The following is an 18,360-nucleotide window of genomic DNA, read 5'->3' on the forward strand; positions in this document are numbered from 1 at the left end:
AACCTTTAAAAACAATAAACTGATATATCCAATGATTTTGCTAGGTGTTTAACACATATTATTTCACCCATTCCTCCCAGCAAACTTTCCAATCACTATTGAGGTGAGGAAACCAAGACTTGGGGAAATTATGTGACTTGGCCAGGCTCAAAAAGATACGAGGTATATGAAACAAATTTCTGTGAATCCAAAGTCTGTGTTCTTTCCAGTGCAGCCCAATGAAGCACAGGTCAGAAGTAACACAGAGTCAATTATTTACCATAGGCCCATTCTATATCATTTTACAAACCAAAGACAAATATCTGTGGAAACTCTATATGGAAGACTTTTTTCAACCATATTAAGTCAATATATTTGGCGGTTTAACAGGATAATTAGGATTCAGGTATGCAATGAAGACAGAGTGTGTTTCCACAGGTGCAAAGGCACAGGAGTACAATGGAGAGATGTGAACAGCTCTGTAAAGTTAGAGTTGACTCACTGGAAAAGACTCTGATGCTGGGAGGGAGTGGGGGCAAGAGGAGAAGGGGACGACAGAGGATGATGAGATGGCTGGATGCCAGCACCGACTCGATGGACGTGAGTCTGGGTGAACTCTGGGAGTTGGTGATGGACAGGGAGGCCTGGCGTGCTGCGATCCATGGGGTCGCAAAGAATCGGACACGACTGAGCGAATGATCTGATCTGATCTGATCTGATACTTTGGTTTGGGGAGATGGAAGATAAGATTGGAAATAGGAGTCAGATTACAAAGAAGAAAAATCCAGCAACTGAAAAGCTCTGCATACGAGTGTATTCTGGGAAATGTTGCTAAATGGACCTGAGGTTTTTGATAGGTCACCACAGGCATACCTTGGACTTACCGCAAGTTTTGTTCCAGACCACTGAAATAAAACAAACAGTATAACAAATCAAGTCACACAAATTTTTTTGTCTCCCAGTACATGTAAAGATTATGTTTACACTACATTGGCTATTTTTTTTTTTTTACTATAATGCTATTGCACACTTAACAAGACTACAGTACCTTAATTAAAATACTTTATTGCTAAAAAACACTAACCATCATCTGACAAGGTAAGGTTGCCACAAATCTTCAAGTTGTAAAAAATGCAACATCTACAAAGCACAACAAAGTGAAGTGAAATAAAACAAGGTATACTTGTAATTAACAAGTTCAAACTTTCTTAGAACAGTATGATTATTTTTCAAGTCTCCATTAAAACACTTTTAAATAAAGGGAGAAAAGAACTGCTATAATTTATATACACACAAACAAATTAAATTCTAGTCTTGGATTCTGTCATATCGCTCATTTAGCAAACATTTGTTGAGTGTCTTTTATGTGCCATACACTATGTCCAGCTGTAGGGATACAATGGGAGGGAAAAACAGGCATAATTCCTTCTTTCATGGAATGTAAAGTCTAGTAAAGAGAAAGTCATTAAATAAAATCAACACATTAAAAAAAATATCATCACTGTCAGAAGCAGCATTAAGAAGAGGTAGAGGCTCCCATTTAGGGAGGTCAGAGAAGGTGACTGGGGAAATGGCCTGGCGTGAACATCTGAGGGATGAGTGAGAGCCAACTAGGTAAAAGGTCTCCAGAGACCAGAAGACCAGAAGGAGACCAGAAGGACCCTTTGAGCAAGGCTGAAGAAACAGGCTGGGACCAGGCCATACAGGGGGCTTCCCTGATGCTCAGTGGTAGAGAATCCGCCTGCAATGCAGGAGCTGCAAGAGACACGGGTTCGATCCCTGGGTTGGGAAGATCCCCTGGAGGAGGGCATGGAAACCCACTCCAATATTCTTGCCTGGAGAAGCCCATAGACAGAGGAGCCTGGAGGGCTACAGTCCTTAGGGTCACAAAGAGTTGGACATGACTGAAGCGACTTAGTACGCATGCAGTCCATATAGAACTTCTAAATAACACTCCTATCATCAGTTTACGAGTGACAGGAAGCCAGTGAAAAATCTGGCATATGGGTAGGAAGAAAAGGTTGTCACAGTTAGATTTGAACAGATCTTTCTGACTATAGTATGGAGAGAGAAACCGGATAGGACGAGAGTGGAGGGAAAGGCAGACTAGCAAAGGCTACTGGGAAGTACAAGTAAGAGATAATGCAGCTAAGGCCGTGGCTGGCTGCAGTAGAGACGAAGAGGAAGGGAGAAGTTCAGAGTTGGGAGGTCAGACTGAAAATTTGGTGACATTGGGATATAGTACCTGAAGGAGAGGAAATATCAAAGTTTTTGTCCCAGGTCTACCACGTTTGTTGGTTGGTGCTGCCTTCCACGTAAACAGGAAATACCAGAGACTCAGGTACAGGTTTAACATCGTGATTTTTATTTTAGACATGATGAGATGTTCTAGAGGTACTTTCAAATAGGCAGTTAAATATAAGTGTATAGAGTTCAGAGAAGAACTCTAGTTCAGAGGGAGAAATATCTACAGAAGACTTGGGAGAAGATGTCATTTCCTAGGAAGAGAGTAGAGTGAGAGGAGAAGATGTGGACTATTCAAGTTCAATTACCTTAGAAGTGATGAGTCTCCAAAGGAGCTTTAAAAAAATACTACTAACGCATATATATGGAATTTAGAAAGATGGTAACAATAACCCGGTGTACGAGACAGCAAAAGAGACACTGATGTGTAGAACAGTCTTATGGACTCTGTGGGAGAGGGAGAGGGTGGGAAGATTTGGGAGAATGACATTGAAACATGTAAAATATCATGTAAGAAACGAGTTGCCAGTCCAGGTTCGATACACGATACTGGATGCTTGGGGCTAGTGCACTGGGACGACCCAGAGGGATGGTATGGGGAGGGAGGAGGGAGGAGGGTTCAGGATGGGGAACACATGTATACTTGTGGCGGATTCATTTTGATATTTGGCAAAACTAATGCAATTATGTAAAGTTTAAAAATAAAATAAAATTAAAAAAAAATACTTCAATATACATTTACTCTAAGGACAGTCAAACTAGACTTGGCCTCGTATTTTAAAAAACAGAAATGGCAAACAGCTCCAGTATTCTTGGCTGGAAAATTCCATGGACAGAGGAGCCTGGCGGGCTAGAGTCCACAGGGTCACAAAGAGTTGGATACGACTGAGTGACTGAGCAAACACACAAGTAAATTTTACTTATTTACTCGTTAGGTAGCTTTCAACTATTAATACATGTTAATATTACTGAGGAAATGCTCAGAAAATGACCTTTGTATTTTTAACAGAGTCATTCTTAAAATTCAATTACTTCTCGGTAAATATAGCCAAACATTTCTGTCTTCTGTCTTCTACCTCATTACTTTGGGACTAAATTTGACAGTACCTAAAATAATGCTTAAATTTATTTTCTTGTGGAAAGCTGAATGAATGTTACCAAGGATACAATCTATAAATCTACCAAATAGTTCAGTTTAATAGCTCTGAAACAGAGCCCATCTGGGTTTTGACAGCAATTAGTGCAAACTGTAGTTCTGTGCACTGTCTATTTTATTCACTAACATCATTTACCTCTGAAAATCTTATTTGATTATCAGATGTCACTGATATTACCTAGAAGAATGTAGAAGAAATGTTCATTTGAAAGTCTGCATTAGCCTCTATTTTATGCTCTAACAGGGGAATGCAATAAATTAACAGAACTCTTAAGTTATCAAAAAAGTTATCACAGAATACACAAAAGTCAACTGCTGCTGCTGCTGCTGCTAAGTCGCTTCAGTCGTGTCCGACTCTGTGCAACCCCATAGACGGCAGCCCACCAGGCTCCCCTGTCCCTGGGATTCTCCAGGCAAGAACACTGGAGTGGGTTGCCATTTCAAATTCAATTAGATATCACCTTATTAGAGTTGAGCCTATTATGTAAAAGAAGTAAGTTAAGCAAATATCAATAGAAAGAACATGGAGTTTATCACTTAAAAATACTTGATGACATAATGTATCAACACTAGAGAAGAAAATCTTTGTTTTAATTACAATAAAGTTACTGGTTAAGTTAGCCTTAGATTTTTACAGGATACAACATTATAAGTTAAAATTATGATACATTATATAACTTAGCCCAATGCAGACAACTGTGGCAGAAATGGGTATGCTTACAGAGAAGAATTGCTGCTTACAGTTAAGTGTGACCATGTGACTAAAGTCTGCTCAGTGGAATAGGTGCAGGGGTGATTTATGTCACTTCTGGGACAGGCTCAAAAAAACCTCCCACATCTTTATCTGCATGCTTTTTCCTTTCTGACTGGTTGGCTAGAATGGAGAGAATCCCCAGGGCAACCTCAGAAGCCACTGTTAGGATGGCAGAGTCTCAGTCAGTCGGGATAACTGTGTGGAGCGGAGCCACTGCCCCATTCCCAACCTAAATAAAACACCTTAGACTACTACTATGATCAAGACACATTTACTGTGGTTGACTCTATACTTTCACTTCAGCAGTGGCCTACTCTAATATAACTGGCACAACACAGCCCCTCACAGATGAGTGATTTCTACTTCTATGCCGGCTCTATATTATATGTACATGAACTCTATTTGAAAGCTCAAGCAAAGGGAAGGTTGCTGTGAACCTTATACAAAAGAAACAAAATTTAAGATATTTTGTATTTCTTTCCCAGTTTCTATATTATGACTGGTAAGCATTATTATTGATTACAAGGAAAATATTTTATCTTTAAATTCTAAGATTTTAAAAACTATTTTGAATTCCTCAATTTCATCTTTGAACCAGGTCTAGATTTTTTTTCCCCAAAGGATTACTTAAAAGTTTTAAAGATGACAATGGAGAAATAGGGTTTTACAATAAAAAGATGGATTTAAAATATACAAATAACATTTCAAATATATTATCTATTCATTCTGTAACTATGTTCTCAAGGCTTAAGGGATGGTTATTGTGGAAACAAAAAAACAATAAAAAGCTGCCCTCTAAGAGCTCCCAGGTTAATGTAGAGGAAAAGCAAATACAGAGATTATTGCAATATTGTATTCTAAGTGTATGACACATGTATGCACAGGATATAATGGGAAGAGACAGGAAGGCTCTCAAAGTAACCCTGGGAATACATAAGCTGGAAAGATTTCCTGGAAGTGGTGCTTAATGAAGACAAGCAGGAGTGGGTAAAAATACGTGTGGAGACTGACGGCCCAGGTGTACAAGCCTGAGTCATGAAGATATACTAAAGAGATGGGATGTTCTAAGTCTGGGGAGAGCCAGTGGAGGGTTTTTCAGCAGGGGAGATAAATGCTCAAAATTTTAAAATGCAATACAAAAAATGAACACGGGTGAAGAGGAAGGCCAACAATGGACTACAATTTAGATGAAAAATAATGACAAACTGAATTTAAGTTGGGGCAGTGAGAATGGAAAGAGCTAGGGAGACTGGGAGAGGATGGGAGCTATTTAGGAAGAGAAATCATGAGGCTGTGCTCAAATGTAATAGACAGGAAGAAGGAAAGTGTGACTTAGTCTGGTCAGGGTAATTAAATGAATATGGAGGCCATTTATCAAGATAGTGGGAGAAATGATGAGTTCATGTATGGACAGCCTTTGGTTAGGGAGAAAAGGTTAAAAAGACATTTAGAAATAAAGTCCTGAATACTACATTAAGGTCAGGGTGTAGCTATGTTCTTTATTATCTAGGTGGCTTTTGAAACCCTTGGTTTCAAAATGTGCACAACAATGTTTCTCAGACAAGGGTCTATTTGGTAGGCTGTTTATAACACATGTTTTTATGCCTATTCCCTCAACTAAAGAAAAGACTTAGATTCTCTAGAAGTCATCCTAGGAATTTCTGGTTAGTTTCCCAGGCAATTCTTATTTACACCAAAAGTTAGAGCCACTGGTATATAAAGTGGAAAAGAGTGTCAAGTACAGAACTCTGGGAAATAGCAATATTGAAGTTTGTGATTCTGGAGGGTAATATACCAAATTATTCACAGAAATGACCAAAGGAAGATGAAATATGCAGTTTAAAATTTTCTTCTAATCAAAAGATCATATAAAAATTTTTGGAAGTGGACATTCTATTTTAATACAGATGATAAAGATTTATAGTTAAAACAAAGAGGTATGTCTCAAAATTATTGGATGAGAAAGACCATTCACCTTTCCCTTTTTAAAAGTAATTTCTAAATCAGAAAAAAACTCTTTGAATAAGCCAAAATGTCAAATATCAATTGAGCAATTGGAGGGTCCACCTCAACATGTGACAATTCCCAAAATGGTTGTCTTAAGGATCACAGAGGACTTATAATAAGCTGAGCACTTTTTCTAAGTAAAGTTGGTAATGTCCTCAAAAAAATTTTTTAAATGAGCAAAAAACCCCCACTGTAAAAGGAACAGTATGTTCTTATGTTGACTCTGTAGATTTTGCTTTGTGCCTTTCACGGTGAGAAACAGTTTTTACATAAAATAAATACAGCTGACAAAAATAAATAATAATAACAAACTGTTAGTTAACTGACTTTATTTAATCGGCTTTAGTAAAAATTAATGTCAAAACCAGGACTAGGACTATGGACTCCAACTCTCAACCCTGCTCAAATCAGATACATTTCTAAAATTAGACAATCTATAAGTTGGTTTATTTGCTCAATTTTCAAAAAGAGATTTCTTATTTCTTCTCTGATTCATAGCCAGTTTATATTTACTTCAAAACACAAGGATGTCGAGTACTGCACTAACCACTGCACAAATAACAAGTCAGGCTTGTTTAACAAACTATTTTGTTTTATATTAAAACATTAAAACAGCCATCTTTTTTTTTTTCATATTGATTGATATTTATTTGAGGACATGCCATGTCAAAATAAAACAAGAGAGTCAACTCTTGCCTTTAACAATAATATTATATTATAAAAGCACTTTACAACTCCATCCCATTTTTGAGTTCTAGTTACTGGGGTATGTGGCCTGATGATTATCTGAAAGCATTTCTCTATTCAGATCCATAATCCAAGTGCTCTCTGAATATTATAAGGTGACAGTAAGTGGGAACTGGAGGAGGAGGAGAAAAGAGAGGGGAATAAGTTTCTCCCAGTTAAGGGTTTGTCACAATGAGGGGATGAGGATGTACGAAGATATTTTTGCTGTCTTTTCACCCTTATACTGTGTTAAGTAATGCTTACAACATAAATTCAGTAGGCTTTTCCTGAGCTGTAACTCAGAAATTTACTTCCTACAAACAATGTATTTACAGATGTGTTTATTAACTTACACAGCATCTCACAATAACTAGTAAAGTTAAAACGGTGCACTTCTGCTACTGTTGCTGCTGTTAAGTCGCTTCAGTCGTGTCCGACAATGTGAGACCCCACAGACGGCAGCCCACCAGGCTCCACCATCCCTGGGATTCTCCAGGCAAGAACACTGGAGTGGCTTGCCATTTCCTTCTCCCATGCATGAAAGTGAAAAGTGAAAGTGAAGTCTCCCAGTCGTGTCCAACTCTTAGCTACCCCATGGACTGGAGCCCACCAGGCTCCTCCATCCATGGATTTTCCAGGCAAGAGGACTGGAGTGGGGTGCCATTGCCTTCTTTGTTTACAGTGTTCTAAGGGAAATACATATTGCCATTGTGATGGAGCTCTAGATAGACTGAATAAAACATCTAAAAGTTAAAAGCAGTTTAAAAAGGCAAAGAAATAAATATCACCAAAGAAAAAAGATTAATTGTAGCTTAAATATAAAACCGAATCACTAATTAACTATATAGATCTAATAAAAAGAAAAGCCAGGTTGAGAGAACCAACATTTAAAAAATGCTGAAAAATAAGGCATAAATCTGCATAATGTTAAGTTTTACTTTCATTCTCTCTTTTCCCTCTTCTATGTATGCCTTACAAATAGCTGTAAAAAGAAGAGAAGCTAAAAGCAAAGGAGAAAAGGAAAGATATAAACACCTGAATGCAGAGTTCCAAGGAACAGCAAGAAGAGATAAGAAAGCCTTCTTCAGCAATCAATGCAAAGAAATAGAGGAAAACAACAGAATGGGAAAGACTAGAGATCTCTTCAAGAAAATTAGAGATACCAAAGGAACATTTCATGCAAAGATGGGCTCAATAAAGAACAGAAATGGTATGGACCTAACAGAAGCAGAAGATATTAAGAAGAGATGGCAAGAATACACAGAAGAACTGTACAAAAAAGATCTTCACGACCCAGATAATCACGATGGTGTGATCACTGACCTAGAGCCAGACATCCTGGAATGTGAAGTCAAGTGGGCCTTAGAAAGCATCACTATGAACAAAGCTAGTGGAGGTGATGGAATTCCAACTGAGCTATTTCAAATCCTGAAAGATGATGCCGTGAAAGTGCTGCACTCAATATGCCAGCAAATTTGGAAAACTCAGCAGTGGCCACAGGACTGGAAAAGGTCAGTTTTCATTCCAATCCCAAAGAAAGGCAATGCCAAAGAATGGCAATGCCAAAGAATGCTCAAACTACCGCACAATTGCACTCATCTCACACGCTAGTAAAGTAATGCTCAAAATTCTCCAAGCCAGGCTTCAGCAATATGTGAACCGTGAACTTCCTGATGTTCAAGCTGGTTTTAGAAAAGGCAGAGGAACCAGAGATCAAATTGCCAACATCCGCTGGATCATCAAAAAAGCAAGAGAGTTCCGGAAAAACATCTATTTCTGTTTTATTGACTATGCCAAAGCCTTTGACTATGTGGATCACAATAAACTGTGGAAAATTCTGAAAGAGATGGGAATACCAGACCACCTGATCTGCCTCTTGAGAAATCTGTATGCAGGTCAGGAAGCAACAGTTAGAACTGGACATGGACCAACAGACTGGTTCCAAATAGGAAAAGGAGTACGTCAAGGCTGTATATTGTCACCCTGCTTATTTAACTTATATTCAGAGCACATCATGAGAAACGCTGGACTGGAAGAAGCACAAGCTGGAATCAAGACTGCCGGGAGAAATATCAATAACCTCAGATATGCAGATGACACCACCCTTATGGCAGAAAGTGGAGAAGAACTAAAAAGCCTCTTGATGAAAGTGAAAGTGGAGAGTGAAAAAGTTGGCTTAAAGCTCAACATTCAGAAAACGAAGATCATGGCATCCGGTCCCATCACTTCATGGGAAATAGATGGGGAAACAGTGTCAGACTTTATTTTTCTGGGCTCCAAAATCACTGCAGATGGTGACTGCAGCCATGAAATTAAAAGATGCTTACTCCTTGGAAGGAAAGTTATGACCAACCTAGATAGCATATTCAAAAGCAGAGACATTACTTTGCCAACAAAGGTTCGTCTAGTCAAGGCTATGGTTTTTCCTGTGGTCATGTATGGATGTGAGAGTTGGACTGTGAAGAAGGCTGAGCGCCGAAGAATTGATGCTTTTGAACTGTGGTGTTGGAGAAGACTCTTGAGAGTCCCTTGGACTGCAAGGAGATCCAACCGGTCCATTCTGAAGGAGATCAGCCCTGGGATTTCTTTGGAAGGAATGATGCTAAAGCTGAAACTCCAGTACTTTGGCCACCTCATGCGAAGAGTTGACTCATTGGAAAAGACTCTGATGCTGGGAGGTATTGGGGCGAAGAGGAGAAGGGGACGACATAGGATGAGATGGCTGGATGGCATCACTGACTTGATGGACGTGAGTCTGAGTGAAGTTCGGGAGTTGGTGATGGACAGGGAGGCCTGGCGTGCTGTGATTCATGGGGTCGCAAAGAGTCGGACACGACTGAGCGACTGATCTGATCTGATGTATGCTTGTTCAGATCTGCTCTAAGGGCTTATAAGAAAACTTTTCATATTCAATTTGATCTCGAATGTCCTGGGCAAAGTATTTGCTATTCTGTTGAAGATTCTATAGTTGGTAAGGTTTAGACATCATTGTTTTCATTTGTTACAGAAATTTTGATTAAGGTGCCAAATTTACATTCTAAAAATTGAAAGTAGGTAAAAAAGGCAAAGAAATAAATATAACCAAAGAAAAAAGATTAATTGATTCTTCTTAAAGGAATTTGATTTCTACAGTGCCTTGCTTGCACAGCATTTTTTAAAAAAGAAATAAAGGAAAAAATAAAGAAAAGAAACTCAAGAGAAATCTATTGCTTAAAAAACTTTTCTTTTTCAAACAGAACTCTATTTTGACAATTTTAAAATCTTGGGAGAATTAGCTCTTAGAAGAATTACATATTTAAAACGTGCTGAAAAAACAAGAGAAAAGTAAAAGTGCTTCAAAACAGCCATCTTTTAACTGTGAAAAGTTTCAAAAGTACTCAGGACATTTCTTTCATTACCATGAGCTCGAAGTAAAGCTTCAGCAGTAAATAGTGGAGCCTGGAGCATGTCTGCTGTTTCCACAATGAGCATATCTTTCAATCTACGAAGATCCTGAGGTCTTAATCCTTCATATGGCTGTAAAAAGAAGAAAAACAAAATTAAATTGGCTATTATACCTTTAGGAAGTTCTGCAAATCTATAAATAAATATATATGGTTATCATTTATTTAATCTTTTAGTTCTGGTTTGGCAATGAAGCTAAAAAGGCACTGTATCTTCCACTATCACAAACTTCAAACTACTTTATCACAAGTCTTTTTTTAAGCTGGAAAGTAGATGCCTGGTCTCACGAACCTCATCACTCTAAAATAAAGAATTATACTATGATGACAAGATCATCTTATAGTTTCAAAAATCTAAGAAATACTAAAAAAAAGCATTAGAAATAAAAACCTACAATTTACCACTGACCAATGGTCATGATCAATGTTCTAAAGTATTTCTATCCAGTCTTTTCTTTCTGCAAATCAACTGTATGTGAATATGCATGTATTCACTTACATACAGCTTTAATCACCGAACCAGCAACATTTACACTTATTAAGACTGAATTTGGAGGAAAGTGATTATGACATAGTATTCAACTTACTCATAAATGTATTATCTCTGTTTATTCAAGTGTTTGTTAACACTCCATAAAGGTACTTTATCATTTCAAGTGTTTTTTTATTCTTCTGTTATCCTTTATCTTTTCCCCCCTTTGCTTTTAACAGAAAACATATAAAGAACAAAATCACAAATGTCTCACCATTCATAAATTTATAAATGCCAAAATAACCTGTGACATGTTTTCCTCATTTCCCCAATTTCCCCATCTTCCCCATCCTGTTTATGGCACTCACTACCATGAACTTGATTTGTAGCTATTGTAATAACAAGGCATAACATTATAAATATCATTAAGCAGTTTGCCTTTATTTTTATTCAATATTGCATTTTATTACTAATATTAATATATATATCTACTTCAATCCTTTAAACAGATGTAACCAGCTTACTGCAGTAAGCACAGAACTAAAGATAACAACTTAAAATGCACTAGAAATTCTGAACTACTCATCAGAATTACAACCACAGAGGACGTCCTTTGGTGACATTTATCAAATATTCCAGAGAGTTCTGGAAACCCCAGAACAGATGCAGTTAGTAAACTCCATCTTTTACAGTTGGCTTACAGTTATTTTAAAATTAGATATTAACTTTATTTCTTGTTTTCCTTTTTTTAAATTATCATGGAAACCATTTCATCGGTTGTTACTCAACCCCATATGACAGGAACTCTATTCATCAAGGATATTTCTCTCACTTGAGACAAGTTTTCTAATCCTAAAATGTCTTCTGGTAGGGAGGCATATATAAGCAATGAGTGTATTTATGACAGGAAAGACTGACAGACTTGACTGCAAAAACATTGCCAAGATTTAAACATAAAAACTATGTTGCTTTTAATATATAAGGAATTTGTGACAGTCAGTAAATTTAAAACATCGAACGTCACAAAAACACAAACATCCTTAAGTATATAAGCTCTCTACCTAAAAAAATGGTCAACGTTTGGAACTAAAAAACAAAAGACCCAACAACCACCCTCAATATTGCTAAGGTCGCAGTGAGATAATCCTCTGATATACTTTTTTATATAGGTAAAAATAGAAATTGGTATATCATTTAAAAACTAAGCATCACATCCCATGAGTCTTTAAAATATTCATCTTTTGACTCAATAATCTTACTTACAGGAATTCATCCTAAGGTCTAATCGCAATGTGAACAGAACTGATCATCTGCAAAGTTACTTATAAAAGTGACAAAATACAACTAACTCAAATGTACTTTAAGGGAGTTAAAGGATGTCTACACGTTAAGAGTAGTCAGCCGTCACTCAAAATATTTCCTATAAGTTTATAAATATCAAGAAATGCTAAGAAAAATAAAAAAACTATTGAACACTGATGAAAAGTGGAAGGTAATGTGTTACAAGCATTATTTATAAGTGGTAGAAAAATGAATACTTAAAATTTTTACTGTGCTTTTTATAAAGAGCGTGTTTGGTTGAAAAAAATTTAATCAAAAAAATTAAAGAAAAGTCACTGGGGATGTTAAAGAGCTTTAAACATTGGTGGAGCATGCACTCAATCGGTCTGCAGTGTTACTCTTTTTATAAATGATGGTAAAGCCTTAATACTGAATACACCACACAGCACACTGTATTAATAGTCTACTACACCGATACATGCGTTCAGCTATACTGCCATGAATCTCTACATATTATAGGTATCCTATGACCCTAACTAGAAAAAGAAAAAAAAATTAACCTAAACTTCTAATATAATTTATTATTATATCCCTCTCTAGGGATTAACTAAAAAGAAATTAAAAAGGGAAATTTAATCCCAACTATCCTTTGAAAAGTACCCCCAAATCATCATGTACAGCTTGCTTTTAAGCTAATTTATTAAAACACACCTTTTCATGCAAAAACTCACAAATCCCTTCATGATTAAATCTGTAGTATTCAGTCTAGCCTAGAAGTTATTCACTATGTGTAACACTGCTTCTAAGTTCAGATTTGGGACTCCAGGTATTTTTCCTGCCCTAGTAATGAAAAACAATATTTCTTGATATTCCCAGTGGTGGCAGTTGTATATTTCCTGGTATTAATTCCTTAATGTTCTTCTTTAGAGTAGCCTTCATTCTACCTAATTTATGTTGAACAAAATAAAATGTGATTTTAGATATATCAAGAAAGGAATAACGTAAAGCAACTTGTATACATTCCTTTTTTAAAAAATACACAGCTTAAAACTTAAATAGGTAACAATGGAAGAAAAATAGTTCTTGAAGGAAAAAGACATACTGCCTTCATGAACATGTAACATGATCACTCTGAATCTCTGCAACTGAACTAGGTTACGTGAAGCACTTTAATACATAGTTCAGTCCCAGGTCAGTAGGAGTCCAATATGCTATGGGGGAAGAATGGGAAAATGCTCCAGGAAGAATGAAGAGGCTGGGCCAAAGCGGAAACCATGCTCAGCTGTGGGTGTGGTCTGGTGGGGAAAGTAAAGTACCATTCTATAAAGAATAATAACACACTGGAACCTGGAATGTCAGGGCTCATGAATCAAGGTGAATTGGCTGTTGTCAAGTAGATGGCAAGAGCGACCATCCACATCTCAGGAATCACTGAACTAATTAAAATGGATGGGAATGGGTGAATTTAATTCAGATGACCATTATATCTACTACTGTGGGCAAGAAACCCTTAGAAGAAATGGAGTAGCCCTCACAGTCAACAAGAGAGTCTGAAATGCAGTACTTGGGTGCAATCTCAAAACCAACAGAATGATCTTGGTTCATTTCCAAGGCAAACCTTTCGGCATCACAGTAACCCAAGTTTATGCTCCAAACACTAACACTGAAGAAGCTGAAGTTGAATGGTTCTATGAAGACCTACAAGACATTCTAGAACTAACACCAACAAAAGATGCTCTTTTCATCACAGGAGACTGGAATACAAAAGTAGGAAGTCAAGAGATACCTGGAGTAATAGGCAAGTTTGGCTTTGGAGTACAAAATGAAGCAGGGCAAAGACTAACAGAGTTTTGCCAAGAGAATGCACTGGTCATAGCAAACACCCTCTTCCAAGAACACAAGAGACATCTCTACATATGGACATCATCAGATGGTCAACACCAGAATCTGATTGATTATATTTTTGTAGCTGAAGATGGAGAAGCTCTACACAGTCAGCAAAAACAAGACCTGGAGCTGACTGTGGTTCAGATCATCAGCTCCTTATTGCAAAATTCAGACCTAAACTGAAGAAAGTAGGGAAAGCACTAGACCATTCCGGTATGACCTAAATCAAATCCTTTATGATTATGCACTGGAGATGATGAATCAATTCAAGGGATTAGATCTGGTAGACAGAGTGCCTCAAGCACTATGGATGGATGCTCGTAACACTGTACGGGGGGTGGTGACTAAAACCATCTCCAAGAAAAAAGAAATGCAAGAAGGCAAAGTGGTTGTCTAAGGAGGCCTTACAAATAGCTGAAAAAGAAGAGAAGCAAAAGTCAAAGGAAAGAGGGAAAGATATACCCATCTGAAGGTAGAGTTCTAGAGAACAGCTAGGAGAGAGAAGAAATCCTTCTTAAGTGAACAATGCAAAGAAACACAGGAAAACAATAGAATGGGAAAGACTAGAGATCTTCTCAAGAAAACTGGAGATACCAAGGGAACATTGCATGCAAAGATGAGCACAATGAAGGACAGAAACAGCAAGGACCTAACAGAGGCAGAGGAGATTAAGAAGAGATGGCAAGAATACACAGAAGAACTGTACAAAAAGGTCTTCACGACCCAGACAACTATGATGGTGTGATCACTCACCTAGAGCCAGACATCCTGGAATGCGAAGTCAAGTGGGCCTTAGGAAGCATCACTACAAACAAAGCTAGTGGTGGTGATGGAATTCCTGCTGAGCTATTTCACATCCTAAAAGATGATGCTTTTAAAGTGCTACACTCAATATGCCAGCAAATTTGGAAAACTCAACAGTGGCCACAGAACTGGAAAAGGTCAGTTTTCATTCCAATCCCAAAGAAAGGCAATGCCAAAGAATGTGCAAACTAACATACAACTGTATTCATTTCACATGCTAACAAGGTAATGCTCAAAATCCTTCATGCACGGCTTAAACAGTATGAGAACCGAGAATTTCCAGATGTACAAGCTGGATTTAGAAAAGGCAGAGGAATCAGAGATCAAATTGTCAACATCCACTGGGTCATAGAGAAAGCAAGAGAATTCCAAAAAAAATCCTATCTACCTCTGCTTCATTGACTTTGCTAAAGCCTTTGAGTATGTGGATAACAACAAACTGGAAAATTCTTAAAGAGAAGGGAATACCAGACCACCTTACTTATCTCCTGAGAAACCCGTATAAAGCACAAGAAGCAACTGTTAGAACTGGACATGGAACAGTAGACTGGTTCAAAATTGGGAAAGGAGTATGTCAAGGCTGTATACTGTCACCCTGCTTACTTATAAGCAGAGTACATCATGTGAAATGCCAGGCTGGATGAATCCCTAGCTGGAAACAAGACTGTTGGGAGAAATATCCATAACCTCATATATGCGGATGACACTAATGGCACAAAGTGAAGAGGAACTAAAGAGCTGCTTAATGAAGGTGAAAAAGAAGAGTGAAAAAGCTAGCTTAAAACAACATTCACAAAAATGAAGATCATAGCATCCAGTTCAATCACTTCAGGCAGACAGATGGGGAAAAAGTGGAAACAGTGACAGATTTTATTTTCTTAAGCTCCAAAATCAGTGCAGACAGTGTCTGCTGTCATAAAATTAAAAGTTGCTTGCTCCTTGGAAGAAAAGCTATGACAAACCTAGACAGCATATTAAAAAGCAGAGACATCACTTTGATGACAACGGTCTGTACAGTCAAAGCTATGGTTTTTCCAGTAGTCATGTATGGAAGTGAGAGCCAGACCATAAAGAAGGCTGAGCATCAAAGAACTGATGCTTTCAAACTGTGGTGCTGGAGAAGATTCTTGAGAGTCCCTTGGACAGCAGGGAGCACAAACGTGACAATCGTACAGGAAATCAGCCCTGAATATTCACTGGAAGGACTGACGCAGAAGCTCTAACACTTTGGCCACCTGACATGAAGAACCAACTCACTGGAAAAAATCTTGATGCTGGGAAGATTGAGGGCAGGAGGAGAAGCGGGTAACAGAGGATGAAATGGTTGGATGGCATCACCGACTCAATGACATGAGTTTAAGCAAACTCTGGGAGATAGTGAAGGACAGGGAACTGGCATGCTGCAGTCCATGGGGTCACAAAGAGTTGGACACAACTTACTGACTCAAAACCAATAACATGTAGGCAGTGTCCCTCTCTTCTGCAGGGTTACATTGAAGGTGCCTTTCTCTTTTCTGTTGCAAAGATAAACTGCTTCAATTTTCAGATTAATACAAACCATCAGTAACCTTCAAAGCAGTCCAATACTGATATAAAGAAAGAAAAAGAAAAGTAATTTAAAGACAAACAGGGAATAAAAGCGCCTCTTTTGCATCAGTACATATTACTGCTACCAAAACACCACTGAAGAAAAGTGAAACAGTCCAACATGTAAACTGTACCACTTTGAAGTCATGTATAAAGTGATAGTATTTTCAAAAACTGTTTCAGAAGAGACTGTGACAAAGGAGTTATTAAAGATATATTTATTTTCCCCTACAATTAAAATAGCTTTCCCTGATTACATAGGTGAAATAAGTTCACTGTTGGAAAAAAATGAAAAAACAGGTACTTATTGACCCAAGTATATTGGTAACTGTTAAAATTTTAAAAGATGTGAAAGACACTTAGGAGAAGGAGAGGATATTTCCAATTTCTCTCAATACCAACCTCACATTAGCTGACCCCTGAGCTGAGCCTGGCTCAGTGATAAAGAATCTGCCTGCCAATGTGGGTGACACAGGAGACGCAGGTTCTATCCGGGGTTGCTAAGTTCCCCTGGAGAAGGGAATGGCTAACCACTGCAGTATTCTTGACCTGACAATCCCACTGACAGAGGAGCCTGGCGGGCTGTAGTCCTTGGGGTCGCAAAGAATCGGATACGACTGAGCACACAGCACAGGGCTTAGTCTGAGAAAGAGTGGGGGAAGAACAAGTACAGAAAGACTCAGGGCTCTCAGAGGAAAGCAGCTATGCCTCCTAAGGGTGGTAGCCAGCCAAGGCAACGGCCAACCGTACTGGGTCCCTGTCAGAAAAGGAGCTTTGAGCCTCCCTGAGTTATAGGCTGGGAGGGGAGAGGAATGGGTGGGTTCTTGCGATGGCTTTCACAGTACTGTATTGCACAGTTTTCCCTTCCCTTATCTAGCGATAGTCACACAGTCTTCTCCTACAAAGCCTGACTCTTACTGGAGTCTTTGTTCTTTCTTTGAGGGGTTGGATAAAATAAGTACCTCCATTCCTAGCTATCACTCTAATATATCATCTTGTTTTTATTTCTTCCAAGCAGTTTACAACTCTTGATATTGTGTTCATTTATTTTTTAATCTTATTTGTGTGCATCTATCTTTGCTAGAATGTAAGCATCTAGAGGGCAGGAGATCTTTGTTCCTCACTGTATCCCTAATTTCTGTTAAAACACTGTCTGGTAAAGTAGTCACTCAAAATTTTGTCAATGATGGGGTGAAGAAGAAGACTGCCCATTTACAGACTCATCATCTGGAGGAAAGGACTAAATTAAAATGTGTCAGGAATTCCTCGGTGGTTAAGCAGTTAAGACCTTGCCTTCCAATGCAGGGGGTGTGGGTTCCATCCCTGGTCAGGAAGCTAAGATCCCACATGGCTGGTGGCCAAAAAAACAAAACATATAACAGAAACAATATGGTAACAAATTCAGTAAAAACTTTAAAAACGGTCATTAAAAAAAAAAAAAAGTCATTAAAAAAAATCTTTAAAGTAACCTTTAACTAAAGAAAATATGATAGGTAAAACAATATAAATCTTTTAAGAAACTCTTTTTTTGATCATCTGGAGAAGTAGAAGCTTACAAACTGTCAGAAATTCATGGGAAATTAAAAAACAGACAATACAGTTATTTTTCTAAACACAAATAATAGTTATATTAAGTCCTATTGAACCAAATTCAATTCAGTTCAGTTCAGTCGCTCAGTAGTGTGCGACTCTTTGCGACCCCATGAATCGCAGCACACCAGGCCTCCCTATCACCAATTTCTGGAGTTCACTCAAACTCATGTCCATCGAGTTGGTGATGCCATCCAACCATCTCATCTTCTTGTCATCCCCTTCTCCTCCTGCCCCCAATCCCTCCCAGCATCAAAGGCTTTTCCAATGAGTCAACTCTTCGCATAGGTGGCCAAAGTATTGGAGTTTCAGCTTTAGCATCAGTCCTTCCAATGAACACTCAGGACTGATCTTTAGAATGGACGGTTGGATCTCCTTGCAGTCCAAGGGACTCTCAAGAGTCTTCTCCAACACCACAGTTCAAAAGCAT

At 38.1% G+C, this 18,360-nt stretch overlaps 1 protein-coding gene across 3 annotated transcripts in view; it reads right to left on the reverse strand.

Moving 5' to 3' along the window:
* Window positions 1–18,360, reverse strand: part of ANKIB1 (ankyrin repeat and IBR domain containing 1) — a 157,921-nt gene that overhangs the window by 51,326 nt on the left and 88,235 nt on the right. For all 3 annotated transcript variants that reach the window (XM_027540193.1, XM_027540194.1, XM_027540195.1), the window contains one exon: window positions 10,265–10,382. In XM_027540193.1, the coding sequence (XP_027395994.1) occupies window positions 10,265–10,382 (118 nt within the window). The remainder of the gene's footprint in view (window positions 1–10,264; window positions 10,383–18,360) is intronic.

The sequence above is a fragment of the Bos indicus x Bos taurus genome, chromosome 4 (genome assembly GCF_003369695.1).
Source record: "Bos indicus x Bos taurus breed Angus x Brahman F1 hybrid chromosome 4, Bos_hybrid_MaternalHap_v2.0, whole genome shotgun sequence".
Classification (NCBI taxonomy): domain Eukaryota; kingdom Metazoa; phylum Chordata; class Mammalia; order Artiodactyla; family Bovidae; genus Bos; species Bos indicus x Bos taurus.